Raw genomic sequence first — 25,990 nt, 5'->3', positions numbered from 1 at the left:
AATGAAAGTAAGAAATGCGTAGAAGAGAGATATACGAGTGTTTAAATGACAAGGTAGCAACTGGTGTAAATCATAAAAGGTAGACGCCCCATGACAATGAAAGGAAAGTTAAAAAGTCTTGTGTAGTTTCAGCTAAGGTTGTGATGTAGATTGTTGTTGTTGTTGTTTAACCCCAGGTCGTTCCTGATTGAGCAAACATATGATCATTGTGTCTTTTTAGGGTTATCTAAAACTACATTGTCCAATGTGTCTTTCTGTTTTTTTTTTATGATGGTGATAGTGATTGGAAGGAAATTTGGTGGCTATACTAAGTAGACCCTGTGATTACATAAAGGCTCTCCATTAGGGATGCTGATTTCGTTAAGATGTTACTAAACTTGCTAAAGTCTACATTTCAATACTTTACACATGAATTTACTCTCATAATTACCATGTTGGGTTGATGCCATTGAGATAATCACTCAAGTAAATCTATGTGGTAGATCTATCTATATCAACAATATTGATATTGTTTACTTACATGGATTTAAACATAGTAATATAATATTAATAGTGATATATTATTTATGGGATAAAACATATTGATATATTTAGAAATACAGTCCAAATGAAAAGTACAAAAAGAAAACAAACATACATGTGACTGTTGTGATGAATATATTGCAAAAATACAGATGTAACATGAAAGGTTAACACTTCAAGATTCTAATGATGGTAAAGGCGAGATTATCAGCGTGGCCAAACAAAACTTGGAGAGTTAAACTTTTATGTTACATCCATATTTTTGCAATATTTTCATTTATAACACTCACAGGTGTGCTTTCTTTTTTGTACCATTCATTTTGAATTACCCTGCATATGTAATTTAATTTCAGTTTTTCCTATATTTGCATCATCGTAGTCTATAATTTGAAATTAATATTTCTCCTTCCATTTGTACACTTCTAAAATCCATTGATTATATTCATTATATTTTAAGTGCTGCAGTTTTGTGACACCTGGAATTGTATATGATTATCTCCTTAGCACAGACTGTGTACATTTTGTTCTTTTGAAATATCGTGTATGTGTTATTCACATTCTCAAATTGTATGCACATGTTTGGTATCAAAAATGCTATCAAACTTTAGAATTAAAACAAAATGTGTATTATATAATTGTGAAATTCAAAATAGCTTCTAAAAACAAATCTGAAGCATCTGTATCAAAACCTAGCATGTCATGTTGTTTGATTTTTCTGGAATGATATTGTTTTTATTTCATTGTATAATGCATGCTGCATGTCCTTTATCTGACCTTATGTTCCCTTTCCTGTGAATGTATTCTTACCTAAAGGATCCCTATAGCAACAGGAATGCAGGGCCCCCTGCGACAGGACCTAATTTGTCACCTAGTTCCAAGTCTCCTCAACCAACCTCTTTTATTGGAAACTTTCCATCCAAACCACCTTTTACTGAACAGCAGCGGCTGACTCATGAGCAGGTACTAGATATCCATTCTCCTCTCGTTGCCATACTAACATCCATGCTGCTAACATTTCAAATAGATAAATGTAGATTTTATTTATTTACTTGACTGTTTGGGATTTTAATTTAGTTATATTTTTATATATGTGTGTGCGTGTGTATGTGTGTGCGTGTGTGTGTGTGTATGATGCTGAATCTTGTCGCTATAATAGTTGTATAAAAGCCTCAGCTGCAACAGCTGTAACACTTTGTCTGACATTACATTAATTAACACCTGCTGAATAATCCTACTAATTGCTTTAACTGTAACTAACTGTATATGTATATCACTAACCGTTATGCCTAACCAATTCTAGTTCACTAATAAATCTCTACAGGACTTTGTTATGGTGAGTGACTGTTATTGTCATTTCAAATATTAGACATTTTGCATGATTTTAAGTTACTAAAACATATTTATTTTTCTACTAGAATCGTTAATAATAATATTTGTTTTATTAATATAACAGGCATTATCCTCATATTAGAAAATATAGTTTGCATATTAAAACCATGTTGATTTCACTTTGGTTTGTTTCAAATACATGTAGCCTTGTTGATTGCTGATTCGGTTATCACTGATCTGGGATAAAACATTATGCTTAGTTTTGACCCATGTTATGTTTATCACGGATTGATCTGTGATAACGCAGGTCAGCGATCAGTCAAAGATTCTGCTTGTACTGCAAAAACTTGTCCCAGAAGTCACCCACAATTCTCGGCTACTCAGAACGCACTGACTATTGCTTGTGTTTATGTGACCATCCTGCAAGGTTGTGTATCTTTTAATACAGACTTACATACTCGTACCTATCAACATGTGACCAGTGAACAGAAAACTTGTGTAAGTGCTTGATCCTAACAAACGATGCAGATGATTGTATTCTCTACAGGAAAAGATAGAGTTGGTCAAGAAAATATGTAATTGTGAAAGCTTCACTGCTGTGGTCCCTGAGTTTGGTGCCAATTAATCTACCATTTGTTCCATTTACAAAGTGTTTGGAGATGATTCATTTATCACTGATTTTTTGGGAACCAAACCCCTGTGATAAACAAGGATAAATGTATTCTCTTTTTCTTTATCTTCCTTTCATTATGCAGTGATGATATTGTTCAATACAGTCTATTTTCTACTGCAGAGATAAAGTAATGTATGTAAATCTATCAACTTAGCTTTATTACCCCACTCTTGACGACTCGTGCCCATGGCTTCAGACTTAAGAGGTTTATTGAGGCTGTGTGATGGACATTCCATTTGCATTATAAATATAGTGAAATAGCTCCAACCACATATCCAAAGTAGATTGCACACTTGACACAGAAGCTTCCCTCTACAGTAATCTAAAATTTCAACAATTGCCAAAAATCTGATCTGCACATGAGAACCATTTAATCTGTTAGTTCCAGTATTGATAAATTATAAGCTTACATTCTTCTTTTTCATTGCTATATCATGATAGAAATTATTAATTTTATAGAAGTAAAGATATCTTCAGCAGTAAGATACCAAACAGGAAGCAGTTGTATTTTTGTATCATCTCTTCACTTCATTCCTCTGTAACTTTCCTCTCTTATGTAATAAAAAAATACTGCATCATTATAGAAATTACTAGTTTTGACCTTTATATGTAAGATACGCTGATGCTCATTTAATATAAGGAATTTTTGTTTTTCTCTATCTCTATCCATCTGCCACTCTCCTTCACACTCCTATGATCGTACTCACCCATGCAACTTCTCTTGTATTCACCTTCCTGTAACTTGAGGGTGCGCCCTGACACATCTTTGTCTTTCTTTTCCAACTGGGGTAACCATATATCTTCCTATAGCAAGATACTTGTTCCTGTCCTATCATATTCAAGCTTTTCATCACCTGGCATAAAGCCACCTCTCTCAATACTATTTCCCCTTCAGTTGAGGGGGTGGGTCTTGTCTTGAGCTACTCAGTGATCTTACTAGTGCCAGTGCCTCATAAAAAGTGTCCAGTACACTCTGGAAAGTGGTTGGCATTAGAAAGAACCTCTAACCATAGAATCTATGCCTAACATTGGAGTTCGGTGCAGTCCCCTAATTTGCCAGTTCCTGTTAAATTATCTATCGTATGCTAGCATGGAAAATGGATGTAATATGATGATGATGATGGATGTTTATACTTTTGAGCTGCTGGTATCAAAAATATTTTGAAACATTTTAGAACATAGGACAATAAAATATAAGATAGCAAATAATTTTCTTTTTATCTATTGAAAATATAACTTCATAAATATTAAAGATAAATTACTTTGCTCTTGTTGATCAACTTATTCTATACAGGATGTAATCTTTTATCCTTGATCCTACTTCCTACCAAGCAATAAATGGTTTGAAAATGTCAAGCACTTACCAACTTACTCTATAAAACTGAAATAAACATTCTGACATTTGAGAAAGTGAAAGCTATCCTTGTTGATAAATTCATCAGATAATTCTTGTGAACATTTATAATATTAATATTTACATCTTCATTTCTAAGATCATTTTTTTTTTTTTTCCATAGATATTCCAAAGCTTTGTCTTGAATTTAATTTCATGCTTCTGGAACTTAGTGAAAGTGTATTAATATATCAAAATCTTCCCTCTTTTGCTAAATTGCTCTGCTTGGTTTCGTCAAGATTCTTTTATTGTTTTTGCTTTTGTATAAAATTTACTCAAATAAAAACTTTTGTTTTCTTAAATCTTAAAGCATGTTTAACCCTTTTGATACGAACCCATTTGAGACAACCTCTGGTTTTAAGATCCTCTCCCTTTAAAGTGTTCATTTTTAAATTTAAACCTTCCACCGTAATTTTATCTAAGAACTTTTTGTTGAATTGTTTCAAATAATAGCTTGATAAAAAAAAAAATTATCTTAACTAAATCCCTCCAAATTCTTAATTATTTCCAAAATAATTTGAAACACTTGTCTTAATTTACCAGAGAAATGTGGTCGCTTGTGTGTGTGTATGTTTGCATATCTTGTTTCAGTGCAATTAACTTCCTGTTAAAATTGAAACTGTTCTCAAAATTATGTAATTTTGAGCAAATACCCAGTTCTTTTATCATTACTCTCCGTTAAAAATAACATATTTATTGTACTGCATTTTGTTTATTTTTGTCCATTTGTTACATTTAGTTAATGTTATCTTTTGTCCTGTTTGAATGCTGTTTCTCATCAGTAGGAAAATATTCATTTGCATGCACAAAATGCTTTAAGTATTTCTCTTTGAAATAATCAGCTGATAATAACTAACCCCTTTTTAAAATAAGTCTGCATTGTGAAGTTACTTGGAATCTAATTTTGATTTGATATTTCATCCCTTCTAGTTTCGAGCTACTTTACAGACAGTTGTCTCTCCTGGTGATCCACGCGATGAATTGGATTACTTTATTAAAATTGGTGAGGGTTCTACTGGAATTGTATGTATTGCTACAAATCGATCAACAGGCTACAGAGTTGCTGTTAAGAAAATGGATCTTGGGAAACAACAAAGAAGAGAATTGTTATTTAATGAGGTTAGAGAAATTTTTTCTTTTTCCAATAATTTACATTTCATAAAACTTAAAAGTTTTGAAAAATAAACCAGGTTTTTTTTTTGGTTTTTTTTCTCAATGTTTTGTTGGTATAAATGTATATTTAAGCTAACACTCATATACTCAGAGAAATTAAGCGACACACACGTGGCAATGCATGAAACTGACCTTGGGTCATTCTGTAACTTCTGCTGATTATTGATAATTAAAAATATCTATATATTCAGCCTGACTGGCCCTCATGCCGGTGGCACGTAAAAGCACCCACTACACTCTCGGAGTGGTTGGCGTTAGGAAGGGCATCCAGCTGTAGAAACTCTGCCAGATCAGATTGGAGCCTGGTGCGACCTCCTGGCTTGCCAGTCCCCAGTTAAACCATCCAACCCATACTAGCATGGAAGGCGGACACTAAATGATGATGATGATGATTTTTGAGTATTTTCCATTGCATCACCAAACCTATACCTACATATTTGAGTGTTTTTATGTTCATTTTTCCATGGTGATATTCGTTAGACAAAACTTCTTTTAAGACAGGTTTTCTATTGCTGGATGTTCTTCCTATCACCAACCCTTGTTTTTCAAGTAAACTATTTTTCACTCCTCCAGCTGTCATACATCTGCTGAATTACAGAGCATTTGTTGTTCACTAGAGAAAGTAAACACTGTCACCATCTTTGACCTAGACAGTATTAATGACAACATTTATTAATTGCATATACATATGTACACACCCACCCACACACATACATGAAATACCTCCTTGCAGTTTCTGTCTACTTGTTTCACTCCAAGTCATTGGTTGGCCCAGGGCTACAGAAAACGACACTTCCCCTAGGTTGCTGCACAGTGGGACTGAATCCATAACCACATGGTTGCATAGCACACTTCTTAATTACACAACCATATCTGCATGCACACACACGCACACACACATATGACAGTAGTTGACAGAATTCTTAAAACATTTGGAAAAATACCAAACGGTTTTTAGTTACATACTGTATTCAAATCCCAGCACTGTTCTACTCTACCATTCTTTGTAACTAGTGGATTGCCAGAGTAGTTAGAATCCAGAATAGTTAAAATGCTAGAGTCCTGGACCATAGTTAGAACGCTGAACAATAGTTAGAATCTTGAACAAAATGCTTGTGCTACTATGGTTCAGCTTTTTACACTGTGGATACAATCCTTACTTTCCATCATTCAATTGATAAAATAAAGTTACCAGTCAAGAATTGGAATAAATCCCTATAATGTGTCTTAGATGTGAATTGAATTATAATAGACCTTTAGAAGGTCAATAAAAGAGGAACTGAGATTATTCTAATTGACAATATCCTAGGTGGTGTCCGAGAACAGTCACAGTCAAAGTCAAATGGCTGGAACCAGTAAAGGAAAATTAAAAAATATAAATTCCCAGCCAGAGTCAACTCCTTTGCTCTGTGTTGTATTACATAATTTTATTCATCTACTTATCGTGAAATTACTGCTACTAGAAAATTACTTCCACATATCTAAAGTGCTAAAGTGATGTACACAACCTGCCGAGAGAATAAATCTATTCTAACTGCATCAAAGTAGAATAAGACCAATTAGGTTGAAATTACAATCCTTTCATTGTCAGACCAACATATTTGCTGTCTGGTCGTGTTTTCACTGCAAAATTACATTCAAGAACTGGGCTGAATATCTATAGTATTTGTTTAGTTGCAGTAGTGTTTGTGTGGATGTGAGAGAGAGAGAGAGAGAGAGAGAGAGTATATATGTCTGCAATCAGTATGTTATTTTTATTTTGTTTTTGTATGGAGTGAAGGCGTTTTATTTATGTATTCCAAATTAGTAAAATCTTAACGAAGCAAAATTTGGATATGGATCTATGTAATTTGAAGCCAAGAATGTTCTTAATATAAGTTAATGAAATTCCTTTCATGCTCTACGCTTAACACTTTCTGATAGTTATCATACTAGCTTGCAATTATCATAATGTACTATTTTCATAATGATTATACTGTTACTTTGTTATTGTTGAACAGTAAACTACAAAAAAGAAGGGGGCTATTTTAACTTTTTTAATTTAAAGACCCAAATTTGTAGAGCTACTCTTTTTAGTATGAAGATAATATAGAAAGTATCAAATAACAGGTTCCTTAAGTTCAACCCTTTTCCTATCATATTTCTGTGGCAATATACTACCGTTGTCTCAGTTGATTTTGAAAATAATTTGGAATTTAGTAAAATAGCTTTGTCATTATTAATCTGATGTCTGGAACATTAATTAACAGGGAATTTTGATGGAATGTTTGGAGTTAGATAATTTTAACCCTTTTGTTACTGTATTTCTGTTGAGATGCTCTGTGTTTCTTTCAGTTAATGTTAAATATAACAAAAGGTTTAGTAAAATAACTTAGTTATCATTAAGCTAGTATTAGTAACATAAATTGTGACTAAGGTTTGGTGGAAGATTTTAATTCAGAACTTTTTAAAACAAGATATTTGTACTACAGAGCCAGAGGCAGTTTCAGGCTGGTTGGTATCAAAAGGGTTAAGACAAGAAATTTGTATCTTAGAATTAGGGGCAGTCGCAGATAGTATCAAAAGAGTTAAACTCAACAAGCTTGACATTTACACATTATTCTACAATGGAAAAAATATTTAAATGGAACACTGAAAAATAATCTTTTTCTGTTTAGTTAGACTCTGTGTAAATACTTTATTAATTTTAGCATTTTTTATGTTCTGCTACTTAATTGCTTAATTACAGGTAGTTTGTGAATTAGCGTAATTTAAAATGAATTTTGTTTACTATCAAAATTTCCCTCTTTCAGGTTGTGATTATGCGAGACTATCACCATGCTAACATTGTAGATATGTATGAAAGTTACTTGGTTGGTGATGAACTATGGGTCGTCATGGAGTACCTTGAAGGCGGAGCCTTAACAGATATTGTCACTCACAATAAGTAAGCTATTGCGTTCCACTCTCAACATAATCATCATCTTCATTATTCTTTGCACTTCTTGTCTTTTGCATCTATCTTGTCCTATTTTTTTTTTATCATTTTTCTTTGTTATTTTCATTATCACCATTTTTGTTGTCTTCATTATAATGTCAACTTCTCATTTATCTTCACATATCCACTCGCTTTATCTTCATTTAAATCAAATCAAATTTATTGGCAGGAGAAGAGCACAATATACTTAAGCCATCTAAAAAAACCCAGTTATTGTTATATACAGCTTTATACATAGTCACCACAGTTGTCCAGAGCCTCTTTGAACAGGGGAGTGGTGGGCAAGTGGAATGACACCTTGTGGTAGCTTGTTCCACAGGGCTGCAATACGGATGGAGAATGCGGCCTTCCACATTTATCTTTATCTTTTACTTGTTTCAGTCATTGGCCTGTAGCCATACTAGGGCACTACGTTGAAGGGTTTTGATCAAACAAATAGACCCCAGTACTGATGTGTTTTTTTTTTTTTTGTTAAGTCTGGAACTTATACTATCAGTCTCTTTTCCTGAACCACTAAAGAATCAAGCAAATACCAGTTGTCAGGCAACGGGATGGGGATGACAAACAGACACAAAGATGCATAAACATGTAAAATACACGACACACACACATGCAACAGGTTTCCTTACAGTTTCTGTCTCTCATTCATTGACCAGATAATAGCTGGTCCAAGACTATTGCAGAAGACACTTTCCCAAGGTGCCATAGAGTAGTTGCAAAGCACAGCTATACCTTGCCTATAACATTACACTTAGCAGGACATAGTTGAGCATATCTTTAAGTTATTGGTGAATTTGCATGACCTTCATCATCATCGTATGTTTTTTCTATTTTTCAGAATGGATGAAGTTCAAATTGCAACAGTATGTCGAGCTTGTTTGTTGTCTCTTGCTTATCTCCATTCTCATGGAGTTATCCACCGTGATATTAAATCAGACTCCATTTTATTAGCCCGTGATGGCAAAGTAAGTGTACTTTACTTACAAAAACTGTATTTCAGTGAAAAAGTTTTATTTTCTTGTCATTTTTTCTTTCTTTCTTAAGATTTAATTTTCTATCAGACATCAGCCACTCTGGGGTATTATGTTCAAGGGTTTTAATTGATTATATTAACCCTAGTATTTTGTATGGTTCTTATTTTATCAGCCTTATAAGGTGCAACTGCAATGTTGACTTGGGCATAACCTGGACATAATGAAGTACCTCAAAGTAGGTTTTATTTGATGCACAGATTGTACCATCCCTAGGTGATGCACATACATGTGTGTGTATGGGGTGGGATGTATGTAGGCGTGGTTTTGTGATTAAAAAGTTCATTTCTCAACTATGTAGTTTTGGGTTCAGTCCCACTTTTTGGCACATCAGGCCAGCCAAATGTGAGTGGATTTGGTAAATGGAGACTAAGGAAAGGCCTGCTCCGTGTGTGTGTGCATAAAAAGCAGCCAGTACATACTCCTAAATGGTTGATATTAGGAAAGGCATAGAATCTGCCAGAGCTTTCTGGCTTCTCTGTTCTTGTCAAACCAATCAACCCATGGTTAAAAATGACGTTAAATGATGATGTATGTATATTTATATATAATTTCTTGACTTGTTAAATTGATTCCTAGCATGAACATCTACCATAGAAATGTGGGTGCGAGGGATCCAAGGGTCAGGTCAGAATGCTTTTAACTGTGTGAATGCTGTTAAAGACACCCAAGGGGCAAGGTGGTGGAGTTAACCCAGATTATCCAATTGAAATGTTTTGCTGCAGCTTGGCACCCTTTTCTGTCATTCCATTCCTAGGTTCTCACACTAAACAATACAAACAGTTTTTACTCATATATTTTTGATTTTCACCACCACTAATTCATTAAAAAAATACTAATCATTTTAATTGCACCTCCCAAAATTAGCTCATCTAACAAACTTATCGCTGCTGTTCCTCCTTGCTGCGCCTTAATTCCACTCTCATCCCACACTAAATACTTTTTCCTGACCATTTCTCTCCAAAGGTGCAGACCTCTGAAATTTACTCCTACCACCCTCCTCCACCTGTAATAGTTGTTCTGTTGCAGCACCCACTACAGTGGTCTCACTAATCAGGAGAGGAAGAGGAGGAGGGCATATATAAGATCAGGGGTGCTGCATCACCATTGTATCAGAGTAATTGGTTAAAAAAAAGAATGCTTCATCAGGCTTTGGGTCTCATTTTAAGTATTTTATTTATAATTTCACTTGATTTAACATTCACTCCTTGATATCTAAAACGAAACAAAAATATAAAATATATTTAGCAACACTAATAATAAATAAAAATAAACAAGCTTTTGACGGTTTTATAGATATTTCAAAATGATGATGCTATGATGTTGGGTGTTTCTATTATTTTGTCCAACACCTGTACATGCTTTACTAATTTATTAGTACTCAGTGTCTGTCTGTCTCTCTCAAATATCTATTTTATCTGCAGTTTATCATGCCTTATTCGTAACTCTCTTTCTCTGAGCCTGTTATGTATGCAACATATCTTACCTCGTTCTTTGCCAGTCTCTTATTTCTTCTGGTTATTTTATTATCTTAAATAATCAATCAACACAATTAGAAACCATTTGTCATTTCTTACAGGTAAAATTATCTGACTTTGGCTTTTGTGCCCAAGTTAGCCCAGAACTTCCTAAAAGAAAATCGCTGGTTGGCACTCCTTATTGGATGGCTCCAGAAGTTATTTCTCGACTACCTTATGGACCTGAAGTAAGTAAACTTTTAGTTTAATCCTTTATACATCTTTTTGTATTTTATTTGTATAATAAAGGAAGAATGCAGGATAAATAATCAAAACTATTGGCAGTGTCATGTAAATGGTACCTGTGAGTCATGGTCGCTGCTGGTGCCATGTAAATGGCACTCATGCATCATAGTCGTGGTTGTTGCTGATGCCATCTAAATGGCACTCACCCATGAATCATAGTTGCGGTCATTGTTGGTGTCATGTAAATGACATGGTACCTGTGAGTCATGGTCACTACTGGTGCCATGTAAATGGCACCCACCCATGAATTGTAGTTGTGGTCGTTGGCAGTACCACTGGCACGGAAAAGCACCCATTACATTCCTGGAGTGGTTGGCATTAGGAAGGGCATCCAGCTGTAGAAACCATACCAAATCAGACTGGAGTCTGGTGCAGTTCTCTGGCTCATCAGCTCCAGTCAAACCATCTAACCCATACCAGCATGGAGAGCAGACATTAAACTATGATGATAATGAATGAAATTTATCCTTTTGTACATCATGGTGAAATATTTGTGGTATTAATGGAGTGTATGAGACATTTTGGCTGTTATTTTAGCAGCACCTATTTGGTATTGCTGATTCAAGACTGACTTATTTGACATCAGACAGCTTACTGTTTTACTCATTTTAATGTTAGCAAATTATAGAAAGTAGTTATCAGGGTCTATAGATTTTTGTCTGTGTTCATGCTTTAAATTTGCTAAATCTCTAACATTTCTGTTCATTCATTGTGTCTCTTATCTATTGTCTTGAATGAAAGGTCAATGAAACTTGGTTTGCAAAATTCTTGTCATGAATCAGCTTGGTTTGAGAAAGCCATTTGCAACCTCATCAATTACATGCCCTCTGTAATCCTGGTCTGTTAATTAACCAAACAATTGATTAGTTAATTGGTTAATTGACAAATAATAAAAGAAGTGAAATAGAACCAGTATATGTGTTTATTATTGGCATAATGACCCTCCCAAGATGCAACAAGTTTATTTAGCTTCCCAGAAAATAAATAAGGTTTATATTTTTGTATAGTTTCCTCTAATTTTTGTTTGTTTGTTTGATGCAATGTAATTACTTTCTTGATGTTTCTCATTTCAGGTTGATATCTGGTCTTTAGGAATTATGGTTATAGAAATGGTTGATGGTGAACCACCATTCTTTAATGAACCTCCATTGCAAGCCATGAGGAGAATTCGGGACATGCCACCACCTAGAATTCGCAATGATACAAAGGTAAGAATAACAAATACAATTTTTACTAACTGACCTCTCTGTTACTGTTTGTTACTGTTTGTTACTGTTTGTTAGCTGCTGTTCATATATTTTTAAAACCCATCTGTTATGAATTGCTGAAATATGGTTGTTTGTGGTACTTGTGAAAAAACAAATTAATTTGAAACTTGCTTAGTAATATTCTTGTTTTATATTTTTTGTCGAAATCATGCCAAGATTAACTTGACCTTTCATCATAAAGTACTCTTGGCATGTACTGAATTTGGTTCAATCATCTGTGCTCCACCCTACAAATCTGTGGCCTTGGGCCAATGCCAGAAATTCATGTATTTGCTTCATCAGTCGGTTGTTTTATACTCTTTGAAAGCCTTTATCCGATACACGAAGTGAAAAGTCCTGTTATTGGTCTTGTCTGTGTCCACTACACTACTTGGGTTTTGGTGTACCCCAGTCAGTTGGTGACCCTTTGACCCTCTATAAATTTCTATTGCATAATATAATTTACACCTATCCCTCTAGCTATATATACATGTGTATGGTTGCTATATTTGTAGACAACTCTATTGAGACGTATAAATATCAAAAATAGATTCTAATTAATTGCAGAGTGTAGTTTTGATCTGCAGACCTCTGGCTTGACGTTCCTTAATTGTCTTCTTTTATATTTTCATTTCAGGTATCTCCACGCCTACAAGCTTTCATTGAAAAAATGCTTGTGCGAGACCCATCAGCACGAGCAACTGCCTTTGAACTATTACAGCATCCATTCATTCAACTTGCTGAACAACCTAGTTGCTTGATTCCATTAATTAGGAATTTACGGCACAGCCCTTGTTAATTAGTTTGGCTTTTGTGAGAACCTCCCCTCTGAAGAAATGGTAAATTCTAATGTTTGTATGAATGCATTCATTGCTGAGTTGTGAATACCAGCTATAAATTGCTACATTTAATGAGCAAACCAAAGTTAATGTATTTTTGTACCACATCTGACATATTTACATATCTAGTTTTCTGACGAGAACAAAACAAACCAGATAAAGGTCGTGGTAGGAAACCATTTACAAAACGAAATAACCATGCTCGATATTTTTCTTAAATCTTTTTTTAAAGAAGTAAAAAGAGATGTAAACTGAAACGAAATCTATTATTTTGAGTAAAGCGGTATTAATGTATTTCAAACACTGTCCAAGACTACATTTAGTATTAATTCCATTATTTGAGAGATTTCTAAATATGTAATCCCCATATTTTTAAAATGTTGGGTTTATCTTCTCTTACCTAAAATATACATGGTTCTGAGCATAGCATTCTGTGGGGGAAGAAAATGGTTCTATATTGTGAATAGTTACATCTAAGGAAATGTAAACTGAAAAGGCCAACATTTTTGCCAACTGGAACTATAATGAAATTTTATATTCTGAGAAACTTTTTGTTTCCATCTCAACTTTTTATATTATTTTTATACTAATTGATATGAAAACATTTTTTTTTTTTTTTTTTAATTTCACTACTTGCATTTCATATTTCCTTCATTAAGCAAGAGTAATGAGTACATAATGAATATTACTTTTAAACTGCCCACATAACACATTTTTTCGATAAAACATTGATCGAATATAATATTTCCTTTTCTATTTAATAGTCATTCATTAATAGGTATTTACATTTCTATTTGAATATGCAAGATAAACTTTTATCACAATTTTATGAAAGCTATTTAAATATTTCTGGAAATCAATCTATTGTCTTGTGCCTTTGGAAAAAAAGTAATCTCTGCTTTTAAGCAGACAAACTTTTCTAAGCAAAAATAGTAATTAAAAAGCTACAATAGACTAAAGCCTAAAATTTTACATTTTAGAATCTTTCTTCAGATTTTTATATTGAAATCTATATATATATATATATATAAAATCCACAACCTACATAATACAATTTACTGCAAAGTTTTCTTTGTAATTCCAGCTAAGCAATACTTTATATTTTTCATCCATCACTAAGCACACACACAAACATAAACGCACACTCTTTCTCTTGCTCTCATAATTGTAACTGTGCTGATAAACTAGCACACAATCATTCCATTTATAATATTCTACAACATTTCAAAACCTTATAATTGACTACTTGCACCTCCATCAGATCTTTCTGAAACCTGTTAAAGCCTTATAACTGGTAATTTGCACACCACTAGAATCTTTTATATATTTCCCTGATTAGAAAGAAAATGTAAAGTAGAAAAGCGTGGACAGACAAACGCGCACAAATTTATGTATGCACACTCAACTATGTATGCACACAAACATGTGCAGTGTTATATGCATGCACATTGTATGGATGCTACAAGGAATATTCCAGTTGTTTGATCAGCTGAACTACTTATTAAATTCTAGTGTAAGTGGCTGAGTATTCCACAGACACTAGTAGCCTTACCATAATCCTCAGGTAGAATTAGTGTGAGAGTGTGTGGCCAGGCTGGCCTGTTATATTACAGGTGAAGTTCATTTGGTAGGCTTCCACACAGTTTCTGTCTACCCAGTTTTGTCTACAAGGCTTGGGTTCACTCGAGACTATGATAAAAAGACACTTGTCCAAAATGACACACATTGAGATTGAACCTGAGTCGTCCATCATCATTGAGAAACTAACTCCTTAACCACTCAGCCATGCTTGTGGTCACACACTTATTTTAGAAATGACTTACACATTTATGATGTACAAAATCTCTTTTTCAAATTTGTTTGAATAATCTTTTTCTGTAGATTCCTGCAGTTTCAAAGCATTAAACTCCTGTAGATAAATTCTATAAATATTTTCAGACTCGTCTTAATCTTTTGAAAAAAATACTTTATATTAGTGTTATGTAAATGAAAGATCTAGCAGTTATTATAGCTGCTATCCATCTTAGCTGTCATAACTCAATGTAAACTGACTTTTAAAAAAATTTTTTTTTTTTTTACAAACTATTATATTGTATTTAATTATTCTATTCAATGTAATCCCTTTCAACAACTGCTAATGAATCATTCAAACCTGTGAGCAGAAACTTTTCTGACAATATTCTAAACCATTTTGTAAATATTTACATGGAATTTTGTTTAAAGCATTCTAAAAGTCATTAGCAAAAAAAAAAAAGAAAGAAAGAAAAATCTTAGAAAGATGAATAACTTGAAGAAGTTGAAGACTTTAGTGATTTGGTTTCGGTAGCATTAATCATATCCCCAAAAGGACATGATCAAATCATCAAACATCCATCAATACAGATATCAATTTTTTTTTTTTTTTTTTTTAAATTATATATCATTGTGAAAGGGAAAAACTATATATATTGCCTTATGTTTTTTATATATACAAAACTTATATAATGTGTATAATTCTGATTTTTTAAATATTTTTATGAAAGAACTTGAACAATCATAACATTCAACCATTTGGAATGAAATTTCCAACGTAGATAAGCGTGGGGATTAATTATTTGGATCCCAGTTATCATCTCTTTGGATAAATCATTAGGCTACACACACACACACACACACACACACCTTATCAAAAAATTATTCAAATGTCTCCACAAAATATATTCTAAATATCTTGTTGAATTATTATTATTATTATTATTATTATTATTATTATTATTATTATCATCAGGGTGGCAAGCTGGCAGAACTGTTAGCATGTTGGGCAAAATGTTTAGCATCATTTCGTTCATTCTTAGATTCTGAGTTCAAATTCCACAGAAGTCAACTTCACCTTTCATCCTTTTAGGGTCAATAAGATAAATATCAGTTGAGCATTGGGGTCAATGTAATCGACTTGCCCCTCCCCCCTCCCCCCTCCCCAAACTTACTGGCCTTGTGCCAAAATTTGAAACCATTATTATTATTAATAATAATAATAATAATAATAATGTGTCAAACTGGCAGAATTGTTAGCACACTGGACATTTAGCAGCATTTCTTCTGGTTTAACATTCTCAGTTCAAATGCTGCCGGGGACAGACTTGCCTTTCATCTATTTCGGGTTGATAAGATATCAGTTAAGCACTGGGGTCAATGTAATTGATTAACCCTTTTTCCCCAAAAATTTTAGGCTTTATGCCTATAATAGAAAGAATTACTACTACTACTACTACTACAGTAGTGTATCAACAGAATTATTAAAGCATTGGCAAAAATTCCTTGCAGTATTTTTTTTTTTTTGTTTTGGCTCTTTTACTTTCTGAGGTTCAAATCCTGCTAAAGTCAATTATGCCTTTCCTCCTTTTGGGATCAATATAATCAAATACCAGAGTCGATGTAATTGGTTAACCCCCTCCCCTCAAAAATTGCTAGCCCTGTGCCTAAACTACAAACAATTAATACTACTGAGCAGCAAGCTAGCAGAATTGTTAGCAAGCCAGGCAAAATGCTTAGCAATATTTTGCCCATTTTTACATTCTGAGTTCAAATTCCACTGAGGTTAACTTTGCCATTCATCCTTTTGGGGTTGATTAAAATGAGTACCAATTGAGTACTGGAGGTCGATGTTATCAACTAAACCCCGTCCCCCAAAACTTTCAGGCCTTCTGCCCACAGTAGAAATGATTGTTATTGGTATCAGTGATAAAAACACATCCCTGGACTAGAATTCTTGAGTTTGAATTCTGCCAGGATCAAAACATTGCCTTTTATTCATCCAGGAGTCACTAAAATATGTATCAGATATATCTTAAGATGGACCCAATGTATCAAAGCATTCCTCTAAAACCTATCTGGCCTTGTGACAGTGTTAAAAATCATTTGATCCTTTCCAAGGAATGTTTTTTATTAATTTTGGTAGACTTTTTTTTTTTTATTCAAATTCACTCTATTTCAGTATATAATTTTCACTATATAAGTGTAAGAGAGTACAGAGCACACCTTAAATTTTTATTCACTAAACTAAATTAGGTTTAATATATTTAAAATCATTCAACATATAGTCAACCTATTCAAGAAGCGATTAAAAATTTATTTTTATTTTGGAGGATTAGAGAGAAGCTGAAAATTTATAATTCAAAACCAAGATCTAACGTACTCGTAGTTTTAGCTGGGGGGTTTTTTCTCCTACCCCACCCCCATGTTCACATACTCCGAGTTGCAGATCAAACATGTATATTCTGATAACTAAACTCTATATTATTGTAAAACATATTTTTGACTGCTGCTCTTCTAAAGCCATCAAATATTGCCATATTAGTTTGGCTGCCTATCATTTTATAGGAATAGCAATAATAAACTGCTTGCTACTATTTGTAAATAAAATATATTTCTTTAGGAATAAAAATAAACAAATACAATCATATTTTTAGACTGAACTAATTTCAAAAACAAAAAAAAAGCTTATCCCCTTCAGCTAAACATTTTGTTAGCAATATAATATTGCAATGTGTCAGCAATATAGTGCTGCAATCATCACATTAAAGAAACGAATAAAGTTTTTTTTAAGAAAAAAAAAGAAATCAGTCTTGTGTATTTTTTCTCCTTTATTTTCAAGAATGATAAATTTTTATTTTGAAACACTTTTTTTCGATTTTAGCCATTTTTCACCAAGTAGCTTTGATTATATGAGCTCAAGCTGTCCTACAGTGACCACTATTAGTTTAAAACTAGTAGAGTTTTTTTTTTTAAATTGTATAATTTTATGGATTATAAACTAAAAAAAAGTACCCAGTACATGCTGTAAAGTGGTTGGCATTAAGAGGGGTCTCCAGCCATAGAAACCAAGCCAAAGCAGACACGCTATGTGGACCCGAGGCTCAGTTTTCAGACCTTCATGTGAACATGTTTGGTGTTTTATGAGTTCCACACCCATTTACTTCAAAGTGCTTGAGATGTTAACAGTTATCAACAACTTTTGTCTGTACATGTCCAGTCCGCTTGATATCATCAACTGCAGTCATTTGGTATTTGGCCTCTGACTGTCTAAAGAATTCTGTCTTCCCTTGAGGACATTTTTGCAAACCTGTCACTTCTAAAGCAATCATAGTAGCTGCCATGCCTCTGTAGGTGGGAGCCACAATCTTTATGCAAGATGAATGACTGCATTTCAGTCGCAAAGCAATGTCCCTGAAGCAGTTATTTTATTTCTGTTGCAACGAGCAGAAAACATTATGGACTAAATTTGAACAAATTTTATAATTTATTTGTGGTCCTAAATTTAGGAGTTGTGAAATTCGAAACTCTCAAATAATATTAATATAATGGTGGTCACTGTTATAACATAGATTTCACATTGTGAGATGTGCTAGAGGTCAATGGTCTGCCACCATCCTGAGCACTTGAGTTTCTGAGATGCAATTTAAACATGTTACTGTTCTTTTACTCTTCAGTAAGATGAAGTTGGAGTTATTTCCCTTGTTCATAATGCATTGTTCTTTGAAACCTCCAGTGAATTATCCTGAAATTTTCGGTCAAACTAAAGGGTTTGACCCGAGCAAAATAAATATATATATGTGTGTGTGTGTGTGTGTGCATATATATATATATATATATATATATATGAATATATATTTTCCTTTTTGCTCGAGTCAAACCCTTTAGTTTGATGGAAATTTTCAGGATAATTCATTGGAGATTTCAAAGAACAACGCATTATTTTGCAATGGTGTACAGCGTTAAGTTTCAATGTGTGAGTTAATTGACTCGCTTCTATTTCAATTAATAAAAATTTATCATTAGTCTATAGTAGTAAATACGAATTTGTGTGTTCGTTTGGCTTACTGGTCCATAGATTCATGCCCCTGGATGTCTATCTCTACACAGAACACAAATCTGGAATCAAAGTAGCATCATGTTCCTATACAACTCTGGTCCACTGGCCTATGGTGTAAATTCAGAGCGGTGAAATGCGAACTTACAATTATAACAATGAAAGAAGCTGGATATAGGTTAAGAAATATTTAACAGATTCAAAAATTAGATGACAGCCAAGGACAATAATAATAATCATTTTTGGAATTTCTTCAACTTTTACGTATGCTTTTTACTCCTCATTGGTTTGGAATATGAATATGAATTTGGCTGAAACCATGTGTGATGCGTGAAATATTCGCTTATAGAAGAGTGCTAAGAAGTATTAGGAACTAAATAATACTGGCTTAATACTACACGATGTACATTAAAAAACGATGGCGTTAAATCGCATCAAGGGAGTTTGCAAAACGGATCTGTAAAAGGAAAAGAAAGGTAATTGATATAATAAAAAAAAATCGAAAGATGGAATGAACAAGGCAAAAGGAGACACATGGGACAGAGAGTCTGTTAAAGAAGGAACTTTGAAGGACAAATAAACGAAGATCAAATAAATAGTGCGTGTTTTTAATTGCCAAAAGATGACCATCACCAAATGCAACAGTTTGAGAAACACTGTTTTATCATACAGATTGATATTTTTCTTTAAAGAATCGTTAGGGCGCCGGATAAAACGCTCCACGGCATTTCGTCCGTCTTTACATTCTGAGCTCAAATTCCACCGATGTCGACTTTGCCTTTCATCCTTTCGGAGTCGACAAAATAAGTACCAGTTGAGCATTGGGAACGATGTAATCATCTTAGCCCCGCCGCCAAAAATGTTAATCATTTGTCAAAATCTGAAACCAATAACGTTCTTATTGAAGTTATTTCCCTTGGATCGTAATCTAGAAATTATTTCCCTGACTTCATGCCAACCGTGTTTGATGACACCTTTCTTTTTCTTTGATGTCGCCTTTTTTTCCTCAGAGGAAGAATTTAAATAATTAAAAACAGAAAAGAACGTACGTACGTATATACATAAATACATCGTGGCACTCCGTCGGTTACGACGACGAGGGTTCCAGTTGATCCGATTAACGAAACAACCTGCTCGTGAAATTAACGTGCAAGTGGCTGAGCACTCCGCAGACATGTGTACCCTTAACGTAGTTCTCTGGGTGATTCAGCATGACACAGAGTGTGACAAGGCTGGTCCTTTGAAATACAGGTACAACAGAAACAGGAAAAAAGCGTGAAAGAGTTCAGCAGGGTTCGCCACAACCCCCTGCCGGCGCCTCGTGGAGCTTTAGGTGTTTTCACTCAATAGGCACTCACAACGCCCGGTCTGGGAATCGAAACCGCAAGTCCACTGCCCTAACCACTGGGCCATTGCGCCTCCACTACATGCATACATACATACATACATACATACGACAAACAGGCAGACAGATATACATCTATATCGTTACTATATTTTTAATAAAGACAAAAAGAAAAAAGTGAGCACATAACTTCCCTTTGAGAGGGGTAATTTATACGTTGTATATTTGCATATATTGTCAAAAGCCTCCTTTCACGTGATCTAAGCTCATTAAGCAATCATATAGCTGTTATGTTTTACTTTTTTATATAAAGAAAAGCAAGTTCTAACTTGCCTCACAAGGTTTTGATTACAATCGGAAATGACTTTAGGCTGACTATAAATAAGGCAAAACAATAAATAAATACTGACTAATGTAATTTTAAGTCGGACAATTGAAAGAAATATCCTTTTAACACAGGAAAATAAATTGTTCTTTTACTTTCTTTCAGTTATAGGACAGCGGCTCTGCTGGGGCGCCACCATGGAGGGTCTAGTCCAGGGGTTCTCAAACAGGCTCCGTATGGCCCTTGTGGGTCCATATAAGATTTTTGGGGGTCCACGCAACCAAATAGTAAATTGTCCATAATAGTATTTTAAGGACTCCAGAAAAAAAATTTGCTTTAGACGTAGGTATTGGTATCTATTGCAAGAAACAGCTAGGTTTCTTTCTCTAACTTGTGTAGCTTGGTGTGAAAAACAAAATATGAGTCCCACAGACTTATTCTGGCCAATGCATGCTCCCATATTATACAGCATGGGGCTATAGTAGAATTCACTGGCCGAAGCTAAGGTGCCACATACTAGCACAAAGCCTAAAATCACATGGTTGGGAAGCAGACTCCTTGACCGCACAGCCATATACATGCACACGCACGCACACACACGTACACACACATTTACACATGCGTGCACACATGCACATACATGCATGCATACACTCACACATACATGCACACACAAGCATGCACACACACACGCACACACACACACACACAAGCACACACGTGTTATAACGATGGATAATGTTATCAGACAGTATTTGTTATCAAATTTAGTTGGTCCCAAATTCTTTATTTAAAATGAATTAAAAGTTATCTGCTTATTTTAGAATCAAAAGTCCAGATGTTGTTATATCTTTTGCTTAATGTTATCTGAATGTTACCACCTATTCATTGTTATAATCAGCTATTGTTATCAGCTAGTTTTTGCTATCAAAAAGGCTTTGTTCCAATAATGGCAACACTAAGCAGCTCCCACAGGAGATTCTGAAGGATATTGTGCTTGAATTGGGTCACAGGGGAGCCATGCCTTCATACATAGATGCTGTCCCTATCTTAGTAATGGACATTTAAGATTTAGAAGGGGATGATGATGGACACTAGGGATTTGGAAGGAGATGACACCCTAAAAGTACCAGGAACATATGGGAGCATGCATTGGTCAGGACAAGTGTATGGGATTGCAACTCAGCAAAAAAAAATAAATGCGCCCTTTTAAAGCCTAGCCAGGCTCATGGGCCCGGTTTCCCGGTTTCTATGGCGTATGTGTTCCTCAGCTGGACAGGACGCCAATCCATCGCAGCATTACTAATTTTTGCCAGCTGAGTGGACTGGAGCAACATGGAATGAAGTGTTTTGCTCAAGAACACAATGCGTCGCCTGGTCCAGGAATCGAAACCACAATCTTACGATCATGATGCTGACACCCTAACCACTAAGCCACGTGCCTCCATGCAACTCAGCAAGCCCACTGACTTATTCTAGCAAATCCATACTAGTCAGTGAGGTTTGTATGGAGGTGTGTGGCTTAGTGGTTAGGTTGTTGGACTCATGATCATAAGATTGTGGTTTCGATTCCTGGACCGGGCGACGCGTTGTGTTCTTGAGCAAAACACTTCATTTCACGTTGCTCCAGTCCATTCAGCTAGCAAAAATTAGTAATCCTGTGACAGACTGGCGTCCCGTCAAGGTGGGGAATATATACACCTGAACAAACTGAGTTGAAGGAACAGTACAATAGAAGGAACAGTACAATAGAAGGAACTTTATCCTTTAATCAACAGACACATTTGTTCAAAAGCAACATCATCATTGTCCCCATTATGACCTCATAGTAAAATCCATTCCTGGACTCAAATTACATTCACACATTCATCACAAATAGAAGTAGCTATTTTTTAAAAATCCTTTCCTTCTTCAAACACTCATATCTCAAAATCAGTGGGAGTGCCCATCATCATCATCATCATCATCATCATCATCATCATCATCATCATCAATGTTATTATTATTATTAGGGAGGTGAGCTGGCAGAGTTGTTAGCACACTGAGCAAAATGCTTAGCGGTATTTTGCCTGTCATTACATTCTGAGTTCAAATTCTGCTGAGGTCGACTTTGCCTTCAAAGCGTTGCCCCAGCATAGCCACAGTTCAATGAGTGAAACAAGTAAAAGGTAGATGATAAAAGATGCTAACAGGTTCACCTCACGAAAGAAAGAGGAAATGTGAGGGCTGGAATATCTCTGATCATAGGTAAGTGTTTGATCCATGGAAACTGGACAGAGAAGCAACAATCCTTGCTCAGTCTGTCTGTAGTAATGTGAATATATTAAAAAAAGGGTCATAAATGTAGCATGAGACGAAAATAGTTTGTAACTCATTTAAACTATTTAACAAAGACTTAGAAATAAACTTTGATTTTTATCATGAAGTATATTCATTGTGTATCAGAAAGAAAAAAACAATGCTTTGAATGTTATCAGTAGTAAGACAGAAACTAGAGATAATCAGGGACGTTATTAACAAAGTTATCAGTTATTAATCATTAATTTTATTCATTTAATTGTTTATCTATTTTGTTACAAGAAGATCGAATGTTTTAAACTACCAATGCAATAGCTCCCTGTCTCCCGTATCTTCTCTAAAATAAATGTTATTTGCCTAAATTATTCCTTTAGCTTTCAACAGTTCCAGCATCTGGCTCTCAGCTCAAACATTTCACAGCCTCACAGGCAGCTCTTTCAGCAGAATTGTTCCATTTTTTTATGCCTTTTTCACTCTTTCATTCTATCCCCACCACCACCATTGTAGTTGTCATCATCATCATCATCATCATCATTGTATTCATCAAAATCATTTTGCACCCATGGTGAGGTTTGATAGGTCTATTCCAGCATAAGTCATCTTCCCCATTTTCTGTTATTACTGGTCGTCTTTTCCACATTTTCCTCAGTTTTCCTTTTCCACCAGCCATTGCCAGATCAGATTGGAGCCTGGTGTAGCCTACTGGCTTACCAGTCCTCAGTCAAACCACCCAACCCATGCCAGCATGGAAAATGGACGTTAAACGATGATGATAATGATGTATATGTTTGTGTGTCTGTGTTCGTCCCCCCCACCATCACTTGGCAACCTATGTTGGTGTGTTTACATCCCCATAACCTAGCGGTTCAGCCTAAGAGACCGGTAGAATAAATACTAGGCTTAGAAAGAATAAGTCCTGCAGTCAATTTCTTCAACTGAAAGGCAGTGCTCCAGCATGGCCACAGTCAAATGACTGAAACAAATAAAAGAATAAAAGGATCACATCTCCATTATAAGTGCAAAAGTCTTCCCTATTATGGACACCAGCTGATTTCTCTAACGCCTCTATCTAGCCGCAATGCAATCAATACTGCACTTTCTAGACAACCGCTACACCACCATCAAGGTTATATAGTCCAAAACAATAAATTTTAGTCACAGCAATAAATGAAATTCAGTACAATTATTTTGATAATTTAAACTCGTATTTAATTAATGCATCAGGTGAGAACAAGTTGAAAAGATAAGATGGAGTGTGATCATACTGAAGTATTTAATTCAGTCACACCATTTTTATTTGTGTTATATTATTACTGTGAAGGTGCCTGGCCTATTGGTTAGATGCATTGCACTCATGATTGTGAAGTTGTGGTTTTGATTCCCAGACTGGGTGCATGTCGTATTCTTGAGCAAAACACTTGTTTCATGCTGCCACAGTCCCCTCAGCTGTTAATAGGTAACCCTACGATGGGCTCATCTTCTAGTGGAGGCACATGGCTTTGTGGTTAGGGTGCTGGACTCATGATCGTAAGATTGGGGTTTCAATTCCTGGATTGAGTGATGTGTTGTGTTCTTAAGCAAAACACTTTATTTGTCAAGCTGTCCAACCCATGCCAGCATGGAAAACAGATATCAAATGACGATGATGATGATGAGGATTGTGTCTCTGACACCCAAGATCATTGAAAGGCCCTCTTTTCTTTGTATCTTAGAGCATACACCTTAACTATGACAATAAAATCTTCATGCTTCAGGTTGAAAAATTGGTCAAGGACCAATCTCATCCATTTTAATGTTTTTCCAAGACACCTCTTCTCAGTTTCTACCAAGATTATTCTCTAATTTAGTTTCCTTTATTTTTACTCCTTTACTAAACCTTGTAAGTTTTCTTCTGATTGCTCTTTTCAGGGTAAACCACCTGTGCTTGACAAGTGCTTCTGTCAATGCTTGCTTAACTAATTCACTAATCCAGTCTCTGTAAGCTTTGTGCACCAGGAAAGACACATTCAACTTCTTGTACAGGCTTCCGGCTTATGAAACCTATGTCAAAAATACAGATCACAAATTTGTGGTATGTGTAACCAATGACTTTAAACTATGAACAACCCATGCTTCCCTTACCTATTGGTGTTCAGAATTCTCTATTTAAATATGATTGGGAGGACCTAATGAGACTTGTTCATGTCCACATTAGAACATTAAAAACCAGCTGATACATGTCAGACAACTGGAAACGTCTGAGTAGGTTTGTGAAACTTCTACATTTCTTTCTTTCTCCCCTTAACTAGTCCCACACAGTCTAATCTCTCACTTATTCTAAAGAGCAAGCTGTTCCCAGAAAAAACTCTAGATACCTAAAAAAAATCCGGTTGCTTATGTCCAAACAGGGGCAGTGGCTCTCCCTGGTGGTCACGTACAACACTACTGACTCAACTTTGAGTCCTGGAAAATGCTTCACCTTGTGAGATCTAGAATTTTCCAAAACAACACACAACTCCATCTTTCTTTCTGAGTTAACTTGGAGATGTGTATAATTTGTAGATGTTGAAAAAGGATGTGAAGAGTTGTGTCTGGAAACAGAAACACGCCTTGTAATTATAGGTCCCTTAGAAATTATTTTTTAAAAAGCAGAAACAAAGATACAAACAAATACATAATCAAAATTCCAGGTCCTGAACAATCACGACATTCAGAAAATCGCACAACTAGGAGTTACACTCATATTATATAGAGTAATTTCAATGTAAGAGAAAATACAAAACCCGAAACTAAATGGGGCACATAATACGGAAAAAATATTAATAATAACGCCTGTTATGTTTACAGTGGGTTCGTGTTCCATGGACAGCCTTCGACTTTTCTATCAAGAGGGGCTTTTGACCCAATATTTACATGCTATTATTTGTAGCTTTATCTACTTCGAGGTCCACCGTTGCAAAAAAAAAAAAGAACTACAATAATAGTAATACTTTTATTTAATAATATTTTTCATATCTCCTAAATTTCTATGGTGTGTGTGTGTGTGTGTTTTTAATTAACATTCATAAATATTCTGGACTATGTACTAAGAATGATGATATTTAACATTTTGTAGTATCTCGTCAAAGTTACAAATAGGACTCGCAATAAACAAAGGATTAATCTCATCAGATTAAAGTCTAGGAAAGTAGGTGTATTTTGAAGAGGATACTTTTAATAGGTTACACCGTAAATCAAGTCTGCTCGTC

At 34.8% G+C, this 25,990-nt stretch overlaps 1 protein-coding gene across 2 annotated transcripts in view; it reads left to right on the top strand.

Annotated features, from left to right (window-relative positions):
• Positions 1–15,215, top strand: part of LOC106877174 (serine/threonine-protein kinase PAK mbt) — a 43,328-nt gene extending 28,113 nt beyond the window's left edge. The window contains exons 4-10 of one of the 2 annotated variants that reach the window (XM_014926002.3): positions 1,336–1,482; positions 4,848–5,036; positions 7,883–8,016; positions 8,906–9,032; positions 10,678–10,803; positions 11,935–12,069; positions 12,746–15,215. In XM_014926002.3, the coding sequence (XP_014781488.1) occupies positions 1,336–1,482; positions 4,848–5,036; positions 7,883–8,016; positions 8,906–9,032; positions 10,678–10,803; positions 11,935–12,069; positions 12,746–12,907 (1,020 nt within the window). In that variant the 3' untranslated portion in view covers positions 12,908–15,215. The remainder of the gene's footprint in view (positions 1–1,335; positions 1,483–4,847; positions 5,037–7,882; positions 8,017–8,905; positions 9,033–10,677; positions 10,804–11,934; positions 12,070–12,745) is intronic. The other variant, XM_014926003.3, reaches the window with a different exon arrangement.
• The last annotated feature ends 10,775 nt before the right edge of the window (positions 15,216–25,990 follow it).

This window comes from Octopus bimaculoides, chromosome 11 (assembly GCF_046866305.1).
Source record: "Octopus bimaculoides isolate indiv1 chromosome 11, ASM4686630v1, whole genome shotgun sequence".
NCBI lineage: Eukaryota > Metazoa > Mollusca > Cephalopoda > Octopoda > Octopodidae > Octopus > Octopus bimaculoides.
The sequence above is the reverse complement of the archived record's forward strand: the minus strand, read 5'-3'. Positions and strand labels throughout refer to the sequence as shown.